Source organism: Rhinopithecus bieti, unplaced genomic scaffold, assembly GCF_001698545.2.
Source record: "Rhinopithecus bieti isolate Rb0 unplaced genomic scaffold, ASM169854v2 scaffold_27781, whole genome shotgun sequence".
NCBI lineage: Eukaryota > Metazoa > Chordata > Mammalia > Primates > Cercopithecidae > Rhinopithecus > Rhinopithecus bieti.
The window spans coordinates 161,802-187,997 of record NW_016812388.1 but is presented as its reverse complement, the minus strand read 5'-3'; the positions used below and the strand labels follow the sequence as shown (position 1 = coordinate 187,997).

Here is a 26,196-nt window from a genome sequence, read left to right as displayed (position 1 = left end):
GATAAAGTAACTGAATTAAAAACCTAATGATTCAATTTGCAGCAGATTGGACACATCAGAAAAATGATCAAACTGGAATATAGATTAGATAAAATTATCCAGAATGTAGCACAGATGATGGCTAGAGGCAAAAAGATGGGAATTATAGAAGACAGTGTAAGACATATGGGGATAGAGTGAGAGAGTCTTAATTGGAATTCCAGAAGGAAAGGAAGAGAGAATGGGACATTTGAAGAGATGATGGCTGATATTTTCCAGAACCAAGGAAAAATACCAAACCAGGATGCAAGAATTCCAGTGAATCCTAATTAGGATAATAATATGTCCACACCTAAACACATTGTAATAAAGTCACAGAAAGCCAAAAGTAGCTGGAGAAAAAGAAAACCATCAAAGGAGCAAGAATTAGAGTAATAGATGACTTTTCTTTTCTTTCTATTTTCTTTTTTTTTGAGATGGAGTTTCACTCTTGTTGCCCAGGCTGGAGTGCAATCTTGGCTCACTGCAACCTCTGCCTTCCGGGTTCAAGCAATTCTCCTGCTTCAGCCTCCCTAGTAGCTGAGATTGCAGGCGCCCACCACCACATGCAGCTAATTTTTTGTATTTTTAGTAGAGACAGGGTTTCACTATATTGGCCAGGCTGGTCTCGAACTCCTGACCTCAGGTGATCCACCTGCCTCAGCCTCCCGAAGTACTGGGATTACAGGAGTGAGCCACCGCGCCTGGCAGGATGACTTTTCAACAGCAACAGTGGAAGTCAGCAGACAGCGAAACATCTGCTATATGAAATGAAAACTACCTGTCAATCTAGAATTTTATGCCCAGTGAAAATATATTTAAAGAATGATGGTAAAATAAGGATATTTTCAGATAAAAACAACTTGTCATCAACATCTCACCCATGAAAGATCATTTAAATCAGCACTGTTCAATAGAAGTTTCTGTGGAAATGAGAATGTTATTTATTTTTTTCTTGAGACAGGATCTCACTCTTTCACACAGGCTGGAGTGTGGTGTAATCATGGCTCACTGAGCTAAAAACAATATATTTATGGATTAAGTAATGTGATAATGTGATAATAATGTGATCACTCAGGCGATCCTCCTACCTCAGCCTCCTGAGTAGCTGGGATCACAGATGCACATGACCTCGACCTGGCTAATTTTTAAAATTATTTGTAGAGACGAGGTCTTGCTATGTTGCTCAGGCTCAAATTTCTGTGCTCAGGTGATTCTCCCACCTCAGTCCTAGAAAGTGCTGGGATTATAGTTGTGAGCCACCACATTTGGCCTGGAAATGTTCTTTGTCTGTGCTGTCCAATATTGTAGTCACAAGCTACATAGGGCTATTGAGTACTTGAAATATGGCTAGTGTAACCAATAAACTGAATTTTTAGTTTTATTTAATTTTTATTAAATAGCCACATGCACCATATTGGACAGTACGTTTTTAAAGGATATACTTAGGACAGAATGAAATTGATCCCAAATCACAAAATGAAATGTATGAAGAGTAAATGAAAGGTAAAGAAAATGACACGTATTTAGAGAATGAAATGAGGCCGGCGCGGTGGCTCAAGCCTGTAATGCCAGCACTTTGGGAGCCAGACGGGCGGATCACGAGGTCAGGAGATCGATGACCATCCTGGCTAATACGGTTGAACCCCGTCTCTACTAAAAAAAACAAAAAACTGCGGTGCGACGAGGCGGCGCCGCAGCCAGCTGACTCGGGAGGCTGGACAGGAGAAATGGCGTTAAACCCGGGAGGCGAGCTTGCAGTGAGTGGATCCGGCCACTGATCCAGCCTGGGCGGCAGAGCAAGACTCCGTCTCAAAAAAAAAAAAAAAAAAAAAAAGAGAATGAAAATGAATATGGATTGCATTAAACATAGTAAAAACGTCTAATGGTTTAAAAACAAGGGAATAACAAGTAGGATAGAGTCTAGGATTTAAGGTTCTTGTCTTACCTAGAAGGATAGATAATTAAAAAAAAAAAACTCTTTTGTTATGGAAAATTTTAAATATGTAAAGAGAGAAGAGTATAATAACCTTACGTATTTATTTACCCACCTTACAACATTATGATTGATGACTCAAAGTTGTTTTTATATATATCCCAAGTATTTTAAAGTAAGTCATAACAATACACTTATTAACCCCGTAATATTTTTCTTGCTCATAAAGGTATGGGCTTAAAGTATAATACCAGTATCAATATACAGAAAAAAAATTAATAATAATTCTTAGCATTACATACTTACACAGTATTCACATTTTCCCAATTATCTAAAAAAATTATTTAAAAAATTATATTTGTTTTTTTCAAACTGGAATCCAAACAGGGTCTACATATTGCATTTGGTTGATGTGTTGCTTATGTCTTTTAAAATCTATAGATTTTTTGGGAAAAGAGAGAATAAATATTTTGATTAGACTTTACTGCATGGTATAATTTCTAGAAAACCAGTAAAAGAACAGAAACAGAGAGTGTAACTTCCAAATCAGTAGAGGAAATAAATAGAATGTTAAAAAAGAATTGAGGTAAAAGAAGGCAGCAGCAACAAAGGAGAGAAAAGAAACTGGACCGGGGGTGGGCATAATCCCAGCACTTTGGGAGGCCGAGGCAGGTGGATTGCTTGAGGTCAGGAGTTTGAGACCAGCATGATCAACATGGTGAAACCCCGTCTCTACTAAAAATACAAAAATTAGCCGAACATGGTGGTGCATGCCTGTAATCCCAGCTACTTGGGAGGCTGAGGCAAGAGAATCGCTTGAACCCAGGAGGTGGAGGTTGCAGTGAGCCAAGATCATGCCACTGCACTCTAGCCTGGGGGACAGAGCGAGACTCTATTTCAAAGCAAAACAACCGAAAACTGAACAGGGGACAAATGGAAGGCACAAAATATGATGTTAGATTTAACTTAAATATATAGTAATTAAAGGTAAATTGTCTAATAACCACACAGATATCATCCAGACCTGAGGTGCCAGCAGCTCTTGCCTGGAATAATTTTCTAACTAGTACTCTTGCTTCAGTTCTTGCTTTCCACTATGTATTAACCATATGATAACAGGAGTAGTCTCTTAGCAATGTAAATCACATCACAACACTCTCCTGTTTAAAACTTTCTGACAACTCGGTAGTAATCTCAATAAAATTTACTCTTTACTAGTGCCTATAAGGCTCTATGTGATCCAGCCCATTCGTATTTCTATGATTGCATTTGCTGTTATACTTCTTCACTGTAGCTCAGGGCCCTTACATTTGCTGTTCCATTTCCCTGGATCACCAGGGTCAGCCAGAATTCTTAGTTCTAAGTAGTCAAATAATCTCTGGTTAATTTAACAGTAAAGGAATTTATCACAGGAAGAAGCTGCTACCACTACTGTCATTGGAATCTGCTGCCATGTTTGCCACAAAGGGTTCTACACACTCTCTGCTTTTTTAATGCACTATCTTCCACATTGAGGTCCAGCACAGATGCTTCTCTTGTGGAGTGGAGGTCATACGACGGTACCCTTGCCATATGGGAAGCAAGGAAGGCAGTACTCGGTAGTAGACAGAGGTTTCTGCCTTCTTTCAAGATTCCTATGGAAGGGAATTCCCCAAGGACAAGAAGGTGTTTTGATGCTAAGCAACCAAGAAAATGACTTGTGCATCATGATGCTTCCTTTGGATCCTCCCTTGGTTTGCTTTTCCCTTTCATTCCTGTTTCTACTCAGTTGTCACCTCCTCAGAGAGGCCTTTTGTAATCACTTTCTCCAAAATGGCAATTCCCTATCCCTAATCTAGTACTCTGTTTCTTGCTCTGCCTTACTTTTTCTTCATTCCATTTATCACTGCCACAACCACCACTACTACTATTTTACTTCTTTATTGTGAAGTTCTTATCCCAGAACATAAGCTCCTTGCTCTTCATATGCTGAGTAAACATTTGTTTGTTGAATGAAGGAGAAACATGTAGATTATGCTATAAATTGCTGAGGAAATTTAAGAACTCAGAAAGTTTTGTTGGAGAAAAGATCATTTAAAAATGGGCTTTGATTGAAGTATAGAATTTGGAGAGAAAGGATGTAACCATTCTAAAGTGGAAAAATCGTATGAGGGGAGACATTGGGTCTGGAATAAGGTAAGTGTGTATGGGATGAGGAAGGAGAATTGTTTAAAATCAGATGACTGTCAGGGCCCTATATTAAGAGAAAAATGGATGAAGTAAATGTGTGAGGCACTTGACAGAGGGACTCAAATTGCAAGGCAAGATCTTGTGATTGCTAGAGTAAGAGATAACTAGTTTTTTTTTTTTTTTTAATTAAAAAGTTTGTGATGGGCCGGGCGCGGTGGCTCACGCTTGTAATCCAAGCACTTTGGGAGGCCGAGGTGGGCGGATCACGAGGTCAGGAGATCGAGACCATCCTGGCCAAGATGGTGAAACCCCATCTCTACTAAACATACAAAAATTAGCCGGGCGCAGTGGCAGGCGCCTGTAGTCCCAGCTACTAGGGAGGCTGAGGCAGGAGAATGGCGTGAACCTGGGCGGCGGAGCTTGCAGTGAGCTGAGATCGCGCCACTGTACTCCAGCCTGGGCGACAGAGCGAGACTCTGCCTCAAACAAAACAAAACAAAACAAAAAAAGTTTGTGATGGTGTTTTCACATAGCCGACTACTATGCACTTGTAAAACAGAATGAGAAAAATCTCTGTGCAGTATTTTCCAGGATACATATTAAATGGAGAAAAAAAGCAAAGTACAGAACAATGTGTTTAGTATGTTCCTTCGGTGTGAGAAGTAGGGAATGGTGGCTGGGCATGGTGATTCATGCCTTTAATCCCGGCAGTTTGGGAGGCTGAGGCGGGAGGATTGCTTGAACCCCGGAGTTTGAGACCAGTCTGGGCAACATGTCAAAACCTCATCTCTCCAAAAATTAGAATTAGTCGGGTGTGGTGATGCGGGCCTGTAGTCCCAGCTACTTGGGAGGCTGAGGTGGGAGGATCACCTGCATCTGAGAAGTCGAGGCTGCAGTGAGCCATGATCATGCCACTGCATTCCAGCCTGGGTGACAGAATGATATCCTGCCTTGAGGAAAAAAAAAAAAAGGTAGAGTGGAAGTGTGGAGAATAAGAATATGAGAATATGCAAATTTGTATATGTTGCAAAGAGAAACACTGAAAAGACAAATTAGAAACTAATAACATTGTTACCCTATGGTAGAGGGTATGGGAAATACATGAAGTAGGGATGGAAATGTGATTTCTGAATGTGTTTTTTTATTATTTAGTTTTGATTTTGAATTAGTAAATACACATTCAAAATTATAGTAAAATCAATTTTTTTTTTTTTTTTTGAGATGGGGTCACGCTCTGTCACCCAAGCTGGAGTGCCCTGGCCAGATCTCAGCTCACTGCAAGCTCCGCCTCCCGGGTTCACGCCATTCTCCTGCCTCAGCCTCCCGATTAGCTGGGACTACAGGCACCTGCCACCTCGCCCGGCTAGGTTTTTGTATTTTTTAGTATAGACGGGGTTTTACCGTGTTAGCCAGGATGGTCTCGATCTCCTGACCTTGTGATCCGCCCGCCTCGGCCTCCCAAAGTGCTGGGATTACAGGCTTGAGCCACCGCGCCCGGCCATTTTTAAATCCTTAAAATTGAAGACAAACTTGAACAATTGCATCCATGTGTATATCAAAATAGTTATTTAAATACATGGAGAAAAACTATTTCAGGTGACTTTGGAGCTTAATACTAAATGGCATATATACTAAGGATAAAAGAACTGCAAAAAAAAACCCCACCTTTATTCATTTTATTGCTAGTTGTAATATTGGTATTTTAATTTTGACACCATATGATATGTATTATAGGATAAAGCCAGTAAGTCTTTATGTGAATGTATTAGTAATCAATAGAGATACATGTATAAAATCAAAGAAGCTAAGCACAAAACCTGTAATTTTGAACCTGAATTATAAATGTCAATATGAATTCATCATTTATAATACACATTTCTTAATCCATATAAATTTGTTCCTTAGCTCTGTCCACTGAGAGGACTTAGAAACACTTTGTCACCTTGGTAGATGTGAGCTCTTCTAATACCCTAATTTTTGGTCTTTAAATACTTGTACTTGAAATAATCCAGGACTCCTTGAAGAAATGACTGATTCTGGGTCTGGGGCAGGGGACATACATAATGAACCTGGAACAGCTTGTGCCAAAACCAAGAAAGCTTTCAAAGATGGAAAAGCCAAATTGAAAAGGCTCTCCTTGGCCAAAACTGGGACAATTTGAACATCAGAAGAAATAAGGAGAATAATTTATTGAGAAAATGATTATATAACAATAAATAGAACAAATGGAGGTGGCTAGGTGGCTATTATTCTTTACTGTGAAAATTGGTAATGAAAAAGAATTATATATTTGAACTGCCTTTTGAGTGGGAACCATTTTATATTTAGTGAGGAATGCCAAATCATGTAGAAGGAATTAAAGAATTTGAAAGTGACAATTTGTTACAACCTGTTATGAATAATTACTTTGGGCCAGGATCATTAATGGGTGCTAAAACTGTTAGACAAAAATGTTTGATTGGGAATTGGATATTCCCATGGAGCCAAAGTACGATTCCACAGATAACTAGATTACTAGTTGGCCTCAGGCTAAAAGAATATAACTTTACATTGGAAGGATTAGACTATCACTAACCTAGCTATTATTCTTAGTATCATTAAAAGTGAGCCAAAAAAGATGTGCTTCCTGATGTGCTTCAATATCAAGCTTGTTGCTATTGAAATTTTTTGTCTAAAACTTTAAATCTGAATTTTAATTAACTTCAGAGACTTAGTTTGTAAGGCATATGGAAGATCAAGAAATTACATGCTATCTTGAGGAAGAAATTAAAAAAACTCAGTATGAGGTACAGATGAACCAACCATTCTCTTCAACAAATCAATGTCATGAGGGAGAAAAACGGGAGAGGTAGATGGGAGAAAGGGAAAGTGTCCTAGAATAAACTTGATTTCGAGATAGAGTAACCAAATACAACATGTGTAAACTGTAAAGTCCCTTTTTATTTTTTATTTTTTTTAAAGAAAGGAGTAGGATGAAGCAAGATGACCAGCTTTTAATTTAGAATGTCAGTGATGGGTATAGAGGTGTGTGTATAATCAAACACACAAACACACATATACAGTACATATTATATATACGCATGTATATTTTCTATATTTGAAAATTTTTATAATGAAAATTTAATTTTTTTGTTTACAGATACTTAGGTTTTTTGGAGTTTCTTTTTTTTTTTCCGGTTACAATAATGTTTTATAAACATTCCTTTCCTTGTTTATGTGTTTAAGAGTATACCAATATAGGGTAGCTAGCAGTGGAGTCCCTAGGTCAAAGAGTAGGCACAGCTTTTTTGTTTTTTAGATGGAGTTTCGCTCTTGTTGCCCAGGCTGGAGTGCAATAGCATGATCTCAGCTCACTGCAACCTCTGCCTCCCAGGTTCAAGCGATTCTCCTGCCTCAGCCCTCCTAGTAGCTGGGATTACAGGCGTGCACCACCACGCCCAGCTAATTTTGTATTTTTGGTAGAGACGGGGTTTCTCCATGTTGGTCAGGCTAGTCTTGAACTTCTGACCTCAGTTAATCTGCCCACCTCAGCCTCCCAAAGTGCTAGGATTACAGGTGTGAGCCACCACGCCTGATCAGCACATCTTAAACTCTACTAGATGTTCATAAGTTGTTCTTCAGAATGATTGTATTGGTGGGGATTTTGGACAAGGGAATCATGAGACATACGTCTTCCCTACTCGATGGTGAATTCTTTAAGGGCAGGTACTGTGTAGAGGTTCAAATATAGAAATGTTTGATTGAATACAATCGTATTTTAGGGGGATTGCCTGGCAGCAGGATGGAGAAATTGAGTTAGGTCAGCTGAGAGACCATTGTGATGTTTAAGGTATGAGGCAATGAGTGTGTGAGACCAGAGGTAGTAGAGAGGAGGGGATGGATATGAGAACTCCCGAGAAGAAAGGATCAGAATGTATGCATTCTTTTTTTTGTTGAGGAGAATATTGATGGTTCATTTTTGTGACTCACAAGAACCAGCAGTTTATTGGCTTAACTTTGTAGGAAGCAGGTAAGTTATACTTCCCTGATTAAATCAAAGGCATCTTCTGGCTAATTCCAGTAGAGTTCTAGCCTTTTCTTTATCTTCTACTTGCACTCTTTTGAAGCCTCTGTTTTTTTCCTGGGATACATTCATGTGATTTAAAAGCAACTGATAGTTGAATTGGGCAAAGGCACAGTCAGTGGCAAAGATGAGGAGGATTTAGTAGAATCTATGGGCTCCTTCCTTGTCAAATGAATTTGTGAAATCTTCCAAGGATAAAGCCTGTCTCCTCCTATGGTTTTTAGAAGGAAAGCGTATTCAGCACCATAACGGGCAGTTCATCATGTGCAGTTTTTATTATTTTTTTTAAAGACAGGGTCTTGCTCTGTTGCCCAGGCTGGCATGCAGGAGTGTGATCAGTGCAGCCTTGACCTCCCAGGCTCAAGCAGTCCTCCCACCTCAGCCTCCTGAGTAGCTGGACCACAGGAGCATGCCACCAACCCTAGCTAATTTTTGTTTTTCATTTTTTTTTGAGATGGAGTCTCGCTCTGTTGCCCAGGCTGGAGTGCAGTGGCGCAATCTCAGCTCACTGCAACCTCTACCTTCCAGGTTCCAGTGATTCTCCTGCCTCAGCCTCCCCAGCAGCTGGGATTACAGGTGCATGCCACCATGCCCAGCCAATTTTTTTTTTATTGTTTAGTAGAGATGGGGGTTTCACCATGTTGGCCAGGCTAGTCTCAAACTCCTGACCTCAGGTAATCCACCCACCTCAGCCTCACAAAGTGCTGGGATTACAGGCGTGAGCCACCATGCCCGGTTCTTGGCGAATTTTTAAAAATTTTTAGAGAGATTAGGATTTCACCATGTTGCTCAGTCAGTCTGGTCTCAAACTCCTGGGCTTGAGCAATCTTCCCACCTTGGCTTCCCAAAATGCTGGGATTACGGGCATGAACCACCATGTCTGGCCTAGATGAAATTTTTCTAAAAGAATCCCCTTGGCTGGGCATGGTGACTCATTCCTTTTGGCACTTTGGGAGGCCAAGGTGGTTGGATCATCTGACATCAGGAGTTTGAGACTAGCCTGGCCAACATGGTGAAACCCTGTCTCTACTAAAAATACAGAATTAGCTGGGCATGGTAGTGGGCGCCTGTAATCCCAGCTACTTGAGAGGCTGAGGCAGAAGTATTGCTTGAGCCCAGGAGGCAGAGATTGCAGTGAGCTGAAATCATGCCATTGTACTCTAGCCTGGGCGACAGAGCCAGACTCCATCTTAAAAAAAAAAAAAAAAAAAAACCCAAAACCCTTATATCTTATTTTAAACATTGTGACTTCTTGCATATTCTAAAGTTAGTGACTTCAAGAAGTTTGGCCAGGCCGGGCATGGTGGCTCACGCCTGTAATCCCAGCACTTTGGGAGGCCGAGGTGGGCGGATCACGAGGTCAGGAGGTCGAGACCATCCTGGCTAACAGGGTGAAACCCCGTCTTTACTAAAAATACAAAAAATTAGCCATGCGTGGTGGCAGGCACCTGTAGTCCCAGCTACTCAGGGGGCTTAGGCAGGAGAATGGCATGAACCCAGGAGACGGAGCTTGCAGTGAGCGGAGATTGCGCCACTGCACTCCAGCCTGGGTGACAGAGGGAGACTCGGTCTCAAAAAGAAAAAGAAGTTTGACCAATGATTCTAGAACAGCTCTCTCCAGTAGAAATATAGTGAGCCACATGTTATTATTATTATTATTATTTTGCCATTGATTGCTCTATTCTACATCCACAGAAACAGAACCAGACAGGGAGTGATGAGATTTGCACCTGGGTCACACAGCTGATCTGGCAGAGGTGGGGTCTCAACTTCTGGCTTTTAACCGTGCCTTTTTTTTTTTTGACATAGCATCATATTGCCTTAGTGCCCTCAAAATATTATTTGTCCAGTTTGTAGTTACTGACTATTGGAGGCCAAATCTTGATCTAGTCCCACTTACCATGGGGTACACTTGTCCGTCTTCCTCATGGAAACAGCTTCATCCTGACACCCTCAAAGCACATTTGATCCTTTAGGGACTTCACCTTTTGTAAATCACAAAATTTACTTAGGACCTGACATTTAGAGTCAGAAAGGAACACCCATTACTGAACACCTTCCTTGGGCATGGTGTTTTCAGGGAGCTACGCATGTCTAGTGGGGCCGGCCTTCTAAAAAGTGGAGACAAGAAACCGCCTACTCATAATCCCACAGTTTCCCCAAGGAGCCAGAGATTCTTGGGTCTAGCTAACCTCCTTTAACTATTTTCTAAACAGCTGGTACTATAACCGTAACTTGTGCCCATAAAAAGAACCATGGAGACCAGGCGGGGTGACTCACACCTATAATCCTAGCACTTTGCGAGGCCGAGGCGGGTGGAGTGCCTGAAGTCAGGAGTTTGAGACCAGTCTGGCCAACATGGTAAAACCCCGTCTCTACTAAAAGTACAAAAAAATTAGCCGGGCGTGGTGGCATGCTCCTGTAATCCCAGCTATTTGGGAGGCTGAGGCAGGGGAATTGCTTGAACCCGGGAGGTGGAGGTTGCAGTGAGCTGAGATCGCGCCACTGCACTCCAGCCTGGGCGACAGAGTGAGACTCTGTCTCAAAAAAAAAAAAAAAAAAAAAACCAAAAAAAAAGACCCACAGAGACATTGGGAGCAGTCAGGGCAGTGGATCACTGGAGGGGCTTCAAAGCCAGGGGAGCCCACTTTTGAGGCTGAATGTCTCACCTACTAGCTTTGTGACCTTGGTCAGGTGACTTTTCCAAACCTTGGTTTTCCCATCTGTAATGTGAGTATAGGCAGTACAGCCCCTACTGCTAGGACTGTGTGTAGGGAGATGGCGCTTGGGCACACAGCACTCACCGAATGCAGGTCATTAACAGTGGGAGACAGCAGTAACTAAGATTTATTGAGCACTTACTGTTGGCCTGGTGCTTGCCGTCAATGAACTCATTAAAAAAATTTTTTTTTGAGATGAGGTCTCATTCTGTTGTCTAGACTGGAGTGCAGTGGTGCAATCACAGCTTACTGCAGCCTTGACCTCCCTGGGCTCAGGTGATCCTCCCATCTCAACCTTCTGGGTAGCTAGGACCACAGGTGTGAGCCACCCGCCCCGCTAATTTTTATGTATTTTTTGTAGAGACAAGAGTTTTGCCATGTTGCCCAGGCAGGTCTCAAACTCCAGGGCTCAAGCAATCCACCCATCTTGGCTTCCCAAAGTGCTAGGATTACAGGCTTGAGCACCACACCCAGCCATTTTTTTAAAATTAAAATTAAAATTTTATTTATTTATGAGTGAATGAATGACAGGATCTGACTCTGTTGCCCAGGCTGGAGTGCAGTGGCACAGTCGTGGCTTACTGAAGCCTCAAACCTCTGGGCTTAAGTGATCCTCCCCCCACCCCCCAGCCTCCTGAGTAGCTGTAGCTGGGACTACAGGGAGACACCACTATATACAGCTATTTTTTTTTTTTTTATTTTAGGGAGGGATGATGTCTCTCTCTGTGTTTCCCAGGCTGGTCTTGAACTCCTGGGCTCAAGGGATGCTCCTGCCTCAGCCTCTCCAAATATTGGGAGCAACTGTGCCTGGCTAATTGCCTCTAATTCTCAGAACAACCCTGTGAGAGAGGTTGTGCTATTACCCTCAGTTTACAGATGTGTAAACTGAGGCATAGAAAGGGTGAATGACCTCTCCCTGCCTCACTGTGGGTCCTTGGCCACTTCTTGCCTCTGCACGTGTTTTTTTTCTTTCCCTTAGGCAGGGATTAAAAAAGGGCATCTATGTTGTCTTCTGGAGCCTGTAGTGAGAGTAGTGCATTCTATTAATTATGATTGGTTTTATTGTCATGGCTCGTAAAAATGATGGGCCAGCAGGTACTGCAGTACCAAGGTTTCCCATTTCCCCCATGGGCCTGATCCTAGGGTAGCAATTTCCCATTCCTCTGCAGTGGTGCCTGCAGCTACAGATTTAATTTAAAAATTTCTAGTAGCCACTGTGCAGTACAGTCTCGAACTCCTAGGTTCAAGTAACCTTCCTGCCTTAGCCTCTCAAGTAGCTGGTACTGCAGGTGCACGCCACTGTGCCCAGCAAAATTAATTTTCGTAATAGCGTTTAATCGCTTGTATCTAAAATATTATTATTATTATTTTTGGAGACAGGGTCTCACTCCTGTTGCCCAGACAGGAGTACAGTAGTGTGATCACGGCTCACTGCAGCCTTGACTTCCTAGGTCAGGTTATTCTGTCACGTCAGTGTCCCAAGTAGTTGGGACTACAGGCATGTGCCACCATGCTTGGCTGATTTTTTTGTATTTTTTGTAGAGACCAGGTTTTGCCATGTTGCCCAGGCTGGTCTTGAACTCCTGGCCTCAAGCAATCCACCCACCTTAGCCTCTCAAAGTGTTGGAATTACAGGTGTGAACCACTGCGCTTGGCCCTTCCAAAATACTGTTTCATCAAGTAATCAGTATAAAAGTTATTAATGAGATATTTTACATATTTTCTTGCTAGCAAGTCTTCAAAATCTGGTATGTTATATTTATAGCACATCTCAATTTGGACTAGCCACATTTCAATGCCCAGTATCCTTGTATAACTAGTGGTTACTGTATTGGACACCTCAGTTCTTTTTTATTTTTTTGAGATGGAGTCTTGCTCAGTCGCCCAAGCTGGAGTGCAGTGGCGCAATCTTGGGTCACTGCAACCTCCGCCTCCTTGATTCAGGTGATCCTCCTGCCTCAGCCTCCTGAGTAGCTGGGACTACAGGCATGCACCACCACACCTGGCTAATTTTTTTTTTCTTTGTATTTTTCAACATGTTGGCCAGGGTGTTCTCAAACTCCTGACCTCAAGTTATCCTCTAGCCTTGGCCTCCCAAAGTGCTGAGATTACAGGCATGAGTCACTGCACCCAGCCTGGGTACCTCAATTTTAGAATATACCCATTTGAAACCTTTGAACTCAGTTTGGTGTACTGATTTGATCTACTGTCATTGAGGGTGGTCTTGAGCTGATTTTGCTTTGTAATATTATTGCTAGTTATTAGACAAGTTCTGGCTTCCTGCCTAGATTTTTCTATGCTAACTTGGCAGGTCCAAGAGTAATTCTGAGGGTCCTAGACGAAGCCAGTATCTACATTTATTATATTCACAATTTTCTCTTTTGACTAAAAAACAGGATTGACCTCAGATTTTTTTTTTTTTTTTTTTTTGGTCACATCTGTCAATTTGAGTTGCTGCCAATAAAAAGATAATATTCAGGCAAGTTCCAGCCTTGTTTAGTTATAAGAAATTTTGTTACAACAAGGTTGACGTAAGTATTCAGTAAGCATTCTGTTATGATATTTTCTAGAGTTTGTGAAATTTAGATTACATTAAAAAAAAGTCAAATGTTATGATGTTTTTGGTTATTCCAAGTATTTCTGGAGTTTCTACTGTGTGCCAAATATTGTTCATTCAATGGATTATTTATTGAACGTTTTTTTTTTTTTTTTTCTGAGATGGAGTCTTGCTCTATTGCCCAGGCTGGAATACAGTGGCGTGATCTTGACTCGCTGCAACCTCTGCCTCCTGGGTTCAAGTGATTCTGCTGCCCCAGCTTCCCGAGTAGCTGGGACTACAGAATGCCCTTTTAATGCAGACTTTAAAAGTGATAAAAGGGTTGCCGCATCTTTTACTTCTTAAGTCTTTTTCTCTCCTTGTGTGGTAGTGGGATGTCCTCAGATTATGGTTACTGAAAGGAAGTTATCTTAGAAGGAAGTTTTTTTATCAACTTTGTGAGTATGATTTCATTGGAACTGGTCTTGACTTTAGGAAGATCTGGCTCTGAGATCAAGGTTCTGGCTGTGGGGAGTGGAGACCTTGTGGAGAAACAGTTATTCTTGTACACTGATAGTGGGAGTATAAGTTGCTACAATTTTTTGGTAGATAATTTGGCAGTGTCTAATCACAATTAAAATGTGATTTTAAGCAAGTCTAGCAATCCTGCTTCTCACAATAATTTCTAGAACAGTGCTAACTCGTGTGTATTGCAGCACTATTTGTAAAGATGAAAAATTAAAATAGGATCATATAAATAATATACTGTATATTTGTTTCCTGTTCCTATAGTGTAATAATTTCCTATTTGCTATAACAAATTGCCACAACCTTAGTGCCTTAAAACAGCACAAATTTATTATTTTATAATTCTGGAAGTCTGAAGACCTAAAATTAGGATTTCGGCAGGACTGTTCCTTCTGGAAGCTTTAGGAGAGAATCTGTTTTCTTTCCTTTTCTAGCTTCTAAAGAATGCATGCATTTCTTGACCTGTGGCCCCTTCCTCCATCTTTAAGGCCAACAGCATAGTATCTTCACATCTCTCTCATCCTTTCTCTGATCTCTGCTTCCTTCTCCCTGACTGTGACCTTTTGCTCCCAGTGTCACATCTCCTATTCTGATCCTCCTGTCTCCCTCTTACAAGAACTCTTGTGATTACATCATACTTGGATAATCCAGGATAACCACCCTAGTCAGGATCCTTAATTTAATAATTTCTGCAGAGTTCCTTTTGCCATGTAAGGTAGCATATTCACAGGATCTGAGAATTAGGATCTAGACATCTTTGGGGGAGCATTATTCAGCCGGTCACACTCCATAGTACTGTGCAGCCAGTAAAAAGACTGTGTGTACTGACACAGGAAGATTTCACTGATAAAACAAGAGGATTGGCCAGGAGTGGTGGCTCACGCCTATAATCCCAGCACTTTGGGAGGCCAAGGCAGATGGATCACTTGAGGTCAGGAGTTTGAGACCAACCTGACCAAAATGTTGAAACCCCATCTCTACTAAAAATGCAAAAATTAGCTGGGCCTGGTGGTACATGCCTGTAATCCCAGCTACTTGGGAGGCTGAGGCAGGAGAATTGCTTGAACCAGGGAGGCAGAGGTTGCAGTGAGCCAAGATTGCGCTATTCCATTCTAGCCTGGGCAACAAGAGTGAAACTCCATCTCAAAAAAATAAAATGAAAAAAAGAAGATTGCTTGTGAATGGGGAAAAAAGCAAGTTGCCAAACAATATAGTATGATCCCTTTTGTGTGTTTTGAATTTTAATTTTTTATTTTACCCACCCTCCTGACCCCTTTGTGTGTTTTTGTTTAAAAAGAAGTAAGCATTGTGTGTATGTGTTTCTATACGCATAGAAAAGATCTGGAAGAATGCACACTAAACATTTGGATAGTGGTTACTTCTGAGAACACAAGGATGTGTTGAGATGACTTTAAACTGTATAATTCTTATGTACAGTAAACGTGTTTGTTTATTGTGATTTTATTTATTTATTTATTTTTGAGATGGAGTCTCACTGTGTCACCTGGGCTGGAGTGCAGTGGTGTGATCTTGGCTCACTGCAACCTCTGCCTCCTGGGTTCAAAACAATTCTCCTGCCTCAGCTTCCCAAGTAGCTGGGATTACAGGCGGCTGCCACTACGCCCAGCTAATTTTTTGTAGTTTTAGTAGAGATGGGGTTTCACCATGTTGGCCAGGCTGGTCTCGAATTCCTGACCTTGTGATTTGCCCGCCTCAGCCTCCCAAAGTGCTGGGATTATAGGCGTGAGCCACCGTGCCCAGCCCTGTAATTTTATTTTTATGAAAGTATATGTGCAGAGTTCTGACTTATAAGTGGGAACTGAACAGTGGTTATACATGGATATACAGTGGGTAATAATAGGGAGGGTGGGAGAAGGGCAAGGGTTGAAAAATTCCCTGTTGGGTACAGTGTTCACTCTTCAGGTGATGGGCACATTAAAAGGCCAGACTTCACCACTATGCAATATATACATGTAACAAACTGCACTCGTACACCCTGAATCTATAAAAATAAAAACTTTTTTGGCAGGGCACTGTGGCTCATGCCTGTAGTCCCAGAATTTTGGGAGGCCGAGGCTGGCGGATCATGAGGTCAGGAGATCGAGACCATCGTGGCTAACACGGTGAAACCCCGTCTCTACTAAAAATACAAAAAAATTAGCCGGGCGAGGTGGCGGGCGCCTGTAGTCCCAGCTACTCAGGAGGCTGAGGCAGGAGAATGGCGTGAACCTGGGAGGCGGAGCTTGCAGTGAGCCGAGATCGCGCCTCTGCACTCCAGCCTGGGCGACAGAGCGAGACTCGGTCTAAAAAAAAAAAAAAAAAAACAAAAAAACTTTTTTTAAGGAAGAAAAAAATTAAATGGCGCATAGTTGAAAAGTAAAAAATATAAGCCTTCTGATGAAAATCCTATACTCAGTTGTGTTATTTTTTCCCACCCCAGAACCCTCTTTCCCAGAGGTCTCCATTTTATGGATCTTTTAGCTCTTCGTATTTCTAAATAACAAATGTATGCTATTTCTTGATTTTTTTCCACATCAGATACCTTTTGACTTTCTACTTACGAAGATGAGGCTTCAGCTGTTTTTCCCTCACCATTTATCTTTTCAATATGATTACACTGAAAATTTTGCTCTACATTACACCCCAGGAACTGTTATTCTTAGCTAATCCGCGTCTGTACCACAAAGGAAGTGTGTGTGTGTGTGTGTGTGTGTGTGTGTGTGTGTGTGTGTGTGTGTGTAAAGGAAAAACTATACAAGAGACATGTATACCTTTATGGTATAGTTTTTTTCTCCCCTCTGAAAAATAGTCTAGTTTTTTCTTTTCTTAGTTTTCTTATATCCGTCATTAACCAATCCCAAACTCCACTGGCGTTCATTCTCTTCTTGGGAGACTTACCAGCCTGTCTTTTCCTTGGAGACCTCCTTCCTGGAACTGTGTTCTCTGGCTCCCATCTGGGTTTGCTTTCTATGCCTGTGTCACAGTTGTTGTCTTGGGGTCTCCCTTCACCATCATTTTGGGTACTCTCTCCTATTCTGTTTATGTTGGATCCTTTATTTCCTGAAGGCCTTGATTACTCTTTCTGGTTTACTCTTGGTTTTGGTGGAATGTGTCATCTAGTGGTTTTCTGAAAAAGCGGTATATGGGAGATACATATATGGATATAATATTTGAAAATATCATTTTTTTAAAAAAAATAAAGGGGAAAAAAACTCCATTAAGTAAAATGGGCGTGGGGGAAAAATCCAAATATACCAGAGTTCATTGATGATTTATTTTTCTGTTCAAAGGAATTACACTGGGAGACACTAAACTTAAATCGTTGGAGGACATGCCCTTTATATCCCAGCAGATTCCCAGTGTTCTCCAACTTAGGACACAGGAAGAACTGAGAATATGAGTTGGGTTTTAAGATCAAAATTAGTGTTCTTTCGTAAATCTTTTTATTTTTCACTTGCTTCCTCGCAAAATGGAGACAATAGTGATCTTGTTAAGGCACTTCAGATAAAATGAGACAACGCAGATAAAGAGCAAGATGCTAGGGACTGTTTTTGTTATTATTGAAATTGTTTTCTTATGAGACTGTAGGCAACTAAATTTGGAATATTTTCATACATGTACACATGATTATAATATGCTAAATTTTACTTGGAGTCATATTTTACATACTTTTACTATGAAAAATGCTTTCAATATCTAATGTACATTAAAGACTTTATCACCTTATCTGTAACCTAATTTTGAAAAAATGCTTTTTAATAAAAGTTTTAATATTACATTAGTAATATATGCTTGCTATAAAAAATGAAAACTTAGAAAAAAGTAGAAAAAAGGGAAAATTCATAATTTTCATTACCATGGTGTATTGTCTCCAAGTTTTGTTTTTTTTTTTAATTGTTTCTTTCTTTTTTCTTTTGAGACGGAGTTTTGCTCTTGTTGCCCAGGCTGGAGTGCAAAGGGGCAATCTCGGCTCACTGCAACCTCCACCTCCTGGGTTCAAGTGATTCTTCTGCCTCAGCCTCCTGAGTGGCTGGGATTACAGGCGTTAGCCACCACACCAAAAATAATTCTTTTTTTTTATTATTATTATTTTTAGTAGAGACGGGGTTTCACTGTGTTGGCGAGGCTGGTCTTGAACTCCTGACCTCAGGTGATTCACCTGCCTCGGGCTCCCAAAGTGCTAGGATTACAGGCATGAGCCATCACGCTCGACCCCAAGTGTTTTTCTGTTAAGATCATGGTATATATACAACTTAGAGTCCTGATTCTTAAACTGTTACATACTGTTTGTAAATATTTTCAAATGAATATATATAGTATTATTTTTTAAATATTTTTATCTTTTAGAGATCTGTACTGAAATATTTAGAGATAATATGATATAATGTCTAACACTTGCTTCAAAACAGTGGGTGGAGGTGGGAAATGAGTCGGCCAAAAATTGATAATATTTAAACTAAATGTTGGCTTTGTGGGAGTTTATTATACGACTGTCTACTTTATGTATATTACAAATTTTTCATAATGTAAAATAAATAAATCACTACAGTATTCCATTATGACATATCTTTTTTTTTTTTTTGAGATGGAGTCTTGCTCTGTCGCCCAGGCTGGAGTGCTGTGGTGCAATCTCGGGTCACTGCAAGCTCTGGTTCCCGGGTTCACACCATTCTCCTGCCTCAGCTTCCCAAGAAGCTAGGACTACAGGCGCCCGCCACCATGCCCGGCTAATTTTTTGTATTTTTTTAGTAGAGACAGGGTTTCACCATGTTAGCCAGGATGGTCTCGATCTCCTGGTCTTCGTGATCCACCCGCCTTGGCCTCCCAAAGTGCTGGGATTACAGGCGTGAGCCACCGCGCCCGGCCTGACATATCTTAATGTCTTTAATCATTGTTTGTAGTTGTTTTTTTCCTTATTTTAAATAACATTAGCATTAATGTATTTAGATTTTTGAAAAGTTTCCTTATGATGGGTTTATATGAGTAGAATTACTGGTCAAAGAGTATGAACATTTTAAAGACTTTGGATGTGTGTGTAGGATGTGTGTGTAATACAAAAAGTGGAGAAAATCTTTAGGAGATTTATATTGGATTTATAATTGTACTTATTGAGCATAACAATTATATAAAAAGTTTATTTTAAAGTTTTAATGTGAGTAGAGGCTTATTAAATATATTTATAATAGGTGTAAACATTTTTAAAATTCATACTCTTATTTAAGAGTGTTAGTAACCACTCATGTGGAACTGGTACTTTATGATTTTATAGAGCTTTCACGTCCAGTAGATGCCATAATCCTCACAACAACTCTATAAGCTGTAAATTACAGAAAAATTCAAAACAAAATAGACTCTTAAGTTTTAACATGTAGTTATTGGTAGTAATTCCTGTTACCACTAGATGGCTCTCTTGGCATGTACTTTTGAGCAAAAGTAGCTAGTTTGGATAATAGATTTATTACTAACATACATTTTAATTGGAGTAAAGAACTTATTTGCCACACCAAAAAAGCAATATATTTTTGTTGTTAAACTAAATGATTAAAAAAAAATCTAGCACTTTATCTCTGAGGATTTTTCTTTGTTTTTGAGACAGTCTTGCTCTGTTGTCCAGGCTGGAGTGCAGTGGAGCAATCTCAGCTCACTACAACCTCTGCCTCCCCAGGTTCAGGGATTCTCCTGCCTCAGCCAGCTAAGTAGCTGGGACCACACCAGGCTAATTTTTGTGTTTTTTTAGTAGAGTTGGGTGGGGTTTCACCATGTTAGCTAGGCTGGTCTCAAACTCCTGGCCTCAAGTGATCTTCCTTTTTGGCCTCCCAAAGTGCTAGGATTACAGGCTTGAGTCACTGCACCCATCCAGGATTTTAATATATAAATGTTGAACTGAGTAAATTAGTGACTTGACCTGGAGCTATGTTCCCCTTGGTCAGTGTAGTTATCTTATTACAATTGAGTTCCTCTAAGGGTCAAAAACTATGGTGAGTGTGTGTGGTCCCTGTCAGGTGAGACAGAGTGAAAATGCTACGATTTTGTTGTTTTCATTATTTAAAACTACTAATTATCTTGACAAGAAAATCAGAGCACCTTTGATTTTTGTCTTGCTTGATCTTATGTGTATTTTCTTCCATTGATTTCAATCTTATTAGATCCATTGCCACCTTTTATAATAAATATTTTGTATTGCCCCTTCTGCTAACTTTTTTTTTTTAGTTTTTTTTTTTTTTTCTTTTTCTCCCTTCTAACTTTAAGTGAAAATCATAGTTGCTGGGTGCAGTGGCTCATGCCTGTAGTCCCAGCACTTTGGGAGGCTGCAGTAGGCAGATCGTTTGAGCCCAGAGGTTCAAGACAAGCCTGGGCAATGTGGCAAAAACTCATCTCTACAAAAAATACAAAAATCAGCCAAGTATGGTGGTGCACTCTTGTAGTTGCAGCTACTGGAGAGGCTGAGGCGGGAGGACTGGTTGAGCCTGGGAAGTCGAGTCTGTGGTGAGCTGTGATCTCGCCACTGTACTCCAGCCTGGGCTACAGAGAGAGTCTATATCTCCAAAGAAAAGAAAGAAAATCATAGTTAATGTTACTGATCTGCATAATTTCAAAAAAATCATGTTTTGATTATAATATAAAGGATAATTTGAAAAGAAGCAATTTATAATAAAATGTGTATTAAAATATGTAAATACTTGAGCACACTACATTAGATGTCACAGTGAGGTAGTAAAATGCTTATGCTGGCACATAAAATCACTGTGAATGTGATAGCTGAACAAGCTGATTGATATATGATATTGGTGATGCACATGCCAAAATGGCATTGACGTGATTTTCCAAAATGACAAACAACTCTTAGTAAATTTCTGAACAAAACAAATAGATTTATACTACGGCTGCATTCTAGAATATTTAGAATACATTAACACTGTGGAAAAAATACATTTTGTTTACATGTTAGATTCCAGCCTTGGATATGTTTTCAATGCAATCTTTGAAAATTATCCAGAACATGTGACAATTCTTTGTCCTACAGGACTATTCCCTCCTTTGCTGGACCTCTCGTATCCTTGGCGCTTGCCCATTAAATGCTAGCAGAGCATCCGCACCTTCAGTCCCCAAAATGCCGCCATAAACATACAAAGGGCTCTCAAGGGGGCAGTGCTGCTACCAATGAGAACCACTGATTTCCAAGAATCCATCTCATTAATCTACCGTATGGCTGTATTGCTCATGGAAATTTAAAACCACAGTAACTTAAGTTTATTTGGTCCTAAACTGTGATATGTTTTGAATAATTAGGACAATTGAATAATTATGGACAAAGTTGATTTGTTCAAATGCTTCATGATTTTATTATAATTCATGTAAACAGATATATGATTGATATTTTAAGTTCCCAATGTTCTACATTTTCTTTATTTTTTTCTGCTCATCCCATCTAGTAAGTCAGGAACATAAAACTTTCCTTAATGTTGTCATTTGTTTAGTTGACAGTCGTACAATGTAATTTGTCCCTTTGAAAAAAACATTTTTAAAATTAGGTAATATAGTAACATTATAGAAACTTTGTAAAATGAAGACAAAATTTCCCATAATCATTCCATCCTATACAATTGTTAATATTTTTCAGTATTTTATACTTTATATGCATATTTTGGCAAAAAAGTTTTTTATCTTTTCATAATGTGGCATAAATTTTTTGTTGTTTATATAGCTTCAAAACTGTTAGGTTAAATTACTGCACTGTTCCTTTCGATTCTACAGTTCAATCATTTTCCTACCTTTAGATTGGTCACATTATGAGTTATATATAATATATATGTGTATGCATATATAATCTTTACTGATAGATCTGTTTCAATATATTTTTCCTTTAGAATAGATTCTTAGAAGTGGGGTCACTTACTGGGTCAATGGACTCAGATATTTTTGTAACTTGTTAAATTTGCCAAGTTGACTAAAAAATAAAGCTGATCTACTTATATTACTATCAGCATATCTGAGTTGTCAATATATCAAAGTATCAGTTTCACCTAATTCTTGGCTGCATCAGTAATTACTTTAAAATTATTAACTTTATGTTAACCTGATTAGCAGTGACACTGAGCATTTTCTGCCCTTGTGAATTATTTCTATTTTCTTTTCTGTAAAATGTATGGCCTGTCTTTTAACTATTGATGTGTTGGGTCCTTGCTGTTTATTTCCCGCCCCTTTTCATTTTGAGTCAAGTCTTTTAAATAAGTAAAACATGACTGTTTCTTCTAGTCATTTTTGTGGTAAATATATTTCTTTGCCATTTCTTATTTTATTTTGATTATTTTATTTTAATATGTAGAAGTTGCACATTTTTATGAGACTCAACAATTATCTACCCATAGAAAATACTATGTGTTATCAAAGAAAGAACATAAGATAGAGAGTCAAAAATCAGGGTTCTGGACAGAGATATTTATAATGCTTGTTATATTTGACAAAGGACTCATATCCAGAACATATGTGAGAATGCTTACAAATCAATAAGAAAAAGACAGACAACCCAGTTTCAAAAAATGGGGAAAAGTCCTAAACTTCACAAAAGATACTCAGATATCTAAACCATTTGGCAGTATGTATGCTAAATGAATGCAAACTGATTTTATATTACCTGCGTAAAACCTATTTAAAAATGTTTGTTTTTGGAAAGATATATTTTGTTGTAAAGCCAAATTTTGTATCAGAGTATAGGTGCTATATTTGTTAGTGTGACCAGTTCAGATTTTACCGTACTTCTGTAGGAGAGAGGTCAGTTTCTTTTTGCTTTATCCTGCCGTTTAATAGGAAATTATTTTTGCAGGTTTCTTGCCTGTTGAATATGATGTTAATTTTTACTGTCCAGCAGTTACATATTATCTAGGAAAAAATGCCTCATTGGAGATCAGTAATCTCTATAGATCTTAGTGACTTTAAGCAGGATTGAGGAGTATCTTGGCTTTCAGTGACTCCATCAAGGTTATGAGAGAATAGGAGAAAAAAAGGAAAGGAAATCAGAAATGCAAGGATGAAAATGTTGCAAGTATCACAGAGAAGTGTATTAAAAAAAAATCCCATATAAATCCCACAAGTACATGTGGTTGTTTTTCCTATTCTTTACTCCAGAATATAATATATATATATTTTTTGTGGAGATGGAGTCTCACTCTTATGCCCAGACTGGATTGAATTTTTCGTAGAGACAGGGTTTCACCCTGTTGGCCAGGCTGGTCTCGAACTCCTGACCTCAAGTGATTCACCCACCTCGGCCTCCCAGAGTGGTGGGATTACAGGTGTGAGCTGCTGCGCCTGACCATAATATAGATTATTTTTATCCTTACAAATGAAACAATTCTAAGAAATTCTTTCTTGCCTTGTGACGAAGGCCTGTTTGGGATATGTATATCTCACCTAATTATTGTGCAAGCCTCCAAGTGTTAGTATCTGTCCCTGGTTACCTCTTTTGTGCTTATTTCCATCTTACCTAATTCACTAAAAATTATAGGCATAGTTCTGTTTATTTTCGTGGACAGCTTTTCTTATAATTACCCCTTTTAGATTTCTTTTCTTTTCTTTTTTTTTTTGAGACGGAGTCTCGCTCTGTCGCCCAGGCTGGAGTGCAGTGGCCGGATCTCAGCTCACTGCACGCTCTGCCTCCCGGGTTCACACCATTCTCCTGCCTCAGCCTCCTGAGTAGCTGGGACTACAGGCGTCCGCCACCTCGTCCGGCTAGTTTTTTGTATTTTTTTTTAGTAGAGACGGGGTTTCACCATGTTAGCCAGGATGGTCTTGATCTCCTGACCTCGTGATCCGCCCATCTCAGCCTCCCAAAGTGCTGGGATTACAGGCTTGAGCCACCGCACCCGGCCCCCTTTTAGATAGGTTCTTGACAGCCCTTTTAATGATGTAGAACATTTCAGTTCTTCCTGGCGGAAATAACTTTTTCAAGCCCCATTTGCCAACTTCCTTCTCACACATACACTCCTTCCTCTTCCTTATTGAGTGCAGGTTGAGTATCCCTTATCTGAAATACTTAGTCCAGAAGTGTTTCAGATTTTGTTTTTTTTCAGATTTTGGAATGTTTCCATTAATACTTACTGGTTCAGCATCCCTAATGCAAAAATGCAAAATCTAAAATGCTCCAATGAGCATTCCTTTGATGCTTAAAAGTTTCAGATTTCAGATTTTGGATTAAGGATACTCAACTTGTAATAATTGTTCATACCAGGTGGAGATACACTGATCAACCTGCCATTACTCTCTTTATAACTTACTTCCTCTTGACTACTTACCTAACCCTCAGAGTATATACTTTTTTTGAGATAAATTTGTACCCCAGGCACATTTTTTCATTGTAAATCTCAGGGGTTCCATATTTCCCTTCCCTACAGGCCTAAAATTCTGCTTTTCCTTATTTAGGATACTGTATAACATAATTGAGTAATCTTCCAGCTGGATAGTCTTTCCCGGTTTGGAAACTTTCTTCTGAGAACTGTCATCCCTTGAATTTGAATGTTTGTGATACATTCAAATCTTAATTTACCTATATTCTACTGTCATAATCTTTTTTTCTGACATGTATTTCAATATTTCTTATTCAAGAAGACACAAATACATACACACCCATGCACACCTCACATCCCAGGCTGGGACATTAGCCTTTTAACATATATTAAATTCAAGACACAGGATACTCTTTCCTGGTTTTTTTTTTTTTTTTTTTTAAGACAGAGTTTACTTTGTCACCCAGGCTAGAGTGCAGTGGTGCGATCTCGGCTCACTGCAACCTCCGCCTCCTGGGTTCAAGTGATTCTTGTGCCTCAGCCTCCTGAGGAGCTGGGACTATAGGTGTGAGCCCCCACACCCAGCCAATTTTTTATTTTTAGTAGAGATAGGGTTTCACCATGTTGTCCAGGCTGGTCTCAAACTCCTGGCCTCAAGTGATACACCTGCCTCAGCCTCCCAAACTGCTGGGATTACAGGAGTATGTCATCGTACCTGGCCTCTAGCCTCTAATGAGACAGATAGTCTATTCATAATACTGTTACTCTCTTTTTAGTATTTTCCTAGAATGTGAATGATTTACTTTCTGCAAGAATTTAAATATACATTGCATGTAGGAGGGCGGAAAATTTGTATTTTAAAATTTTGAACACATTTACTATTGCAAAATAATTTATGGTAAGTTTAATTTAATTTGCACCAACAACAGATGACAATATCTTGCACTTTATTTACTTTTATGAAAAATTTTATTGCTGCAAACCCTCTAGTGAAAACAATTAGTTGCCATTTTTAAATTTTAGACCAGCTTGGCTGGGCGTGGTGGCTCATGCCTGTAATCCCACCACTTTGGGAGGCCAAAGCGGGCAGATGATTTGAGGTCAGGAGTTTGAGACTAGCCTGGCTAACATGGTGAAACCCTGTCTCTATTGAAAATAGAAAAATTAGCTGGGTGTGATGGTGCATGTCTGTAGTCCAAGCTACTTGGGGGGCTGAGGCAGAAGAATCACTTGAACCCAGGAGGTGGAGGTTGCAGTGAGCCAACACCGTGCCACCGCACTCCAGCCTGGGTGACAGGCCGAGACTCTGTCTCAAAAATAAATAAATAAATAAAAATTTAGACCAGCTTTTCTCTGCTACTTACCTCTTCTTTTACCAGATGTATTTGGAGAATTTAAACTACTTTTATTCTAGGTAAAACTTAATGAGAAAGAAAATGGATTCTGAAATGCAATACAAATTGCTTTTGTATGATCTGTTATTTTGTATTAACCATGGCACACTCTTTTGAAGGGATAATTGAGAATTGACTTATTAATAAAGACAGGAAAGGAAAATGTCATGTCATAATGTATAAATGGAGATTTTGATGTTCAGTTCATCTATGTTTTGTTTAGATGTCCCTGGTAGATTTGGGAAAGAAGCTTTTAGAAGCGGCACGAGCAGGTCAAGATGATGAAGTTCGTATTTTGATGGCAAATGGAGCTCCTTTTACTACAGACTGGGTAAAGAATGATTTTCATGTTGTGTGTTTTTTTTTCTTCTCATTTTGAGTTTTGCAGAGAAAATGTAGTCAGGATTGTGTTTATAAGTGGTAAAAAATTATTTTTTTTTTGCAAATGTGTTTATTATTTTAGAAATATAATTGTCCTAAAAGAAGTGGTTTATATTATTTTCTTTGATATTGGATAACCTTATCCAAATATTTCATCCACAAAGAGTT

At 39.5% G+C, this 26,196-nt stretch overlaps 1 protein-coding gene across 10 annotated transcripts in view; it reads left to right on the top strand.

Moving 5' to 3' along the window:
- The window catches only part of GABPB1 (GA binding protein transcription factor subunit beta 1), an 85,763-nt gene that overhangs the window by 23,797 nt on the left and 35,770 nt on the right, over positions 1–26,196 (top strand). For 8 of the 10 annotated variants that reach the window (XM_017896192.1, XM_017896193.1, XM_017896190.1 and 5 more), the window contains one exon: positions 25,871–25,978. In XM_017896192.1, coding sequence (XP_017751681.1) covers positions 25,871–25,978 — 108 coding nt within the window. Of the gene's footprint in view, positions 1–7,974; positions 8,133–9,881; positions 9,944–25,870; positions 25,979–26,196 lie in introns of those variants that run through there. The other 2 variants (XM_017896188.1, XM_017896187.1) reach the window with 2 other exon arrangements.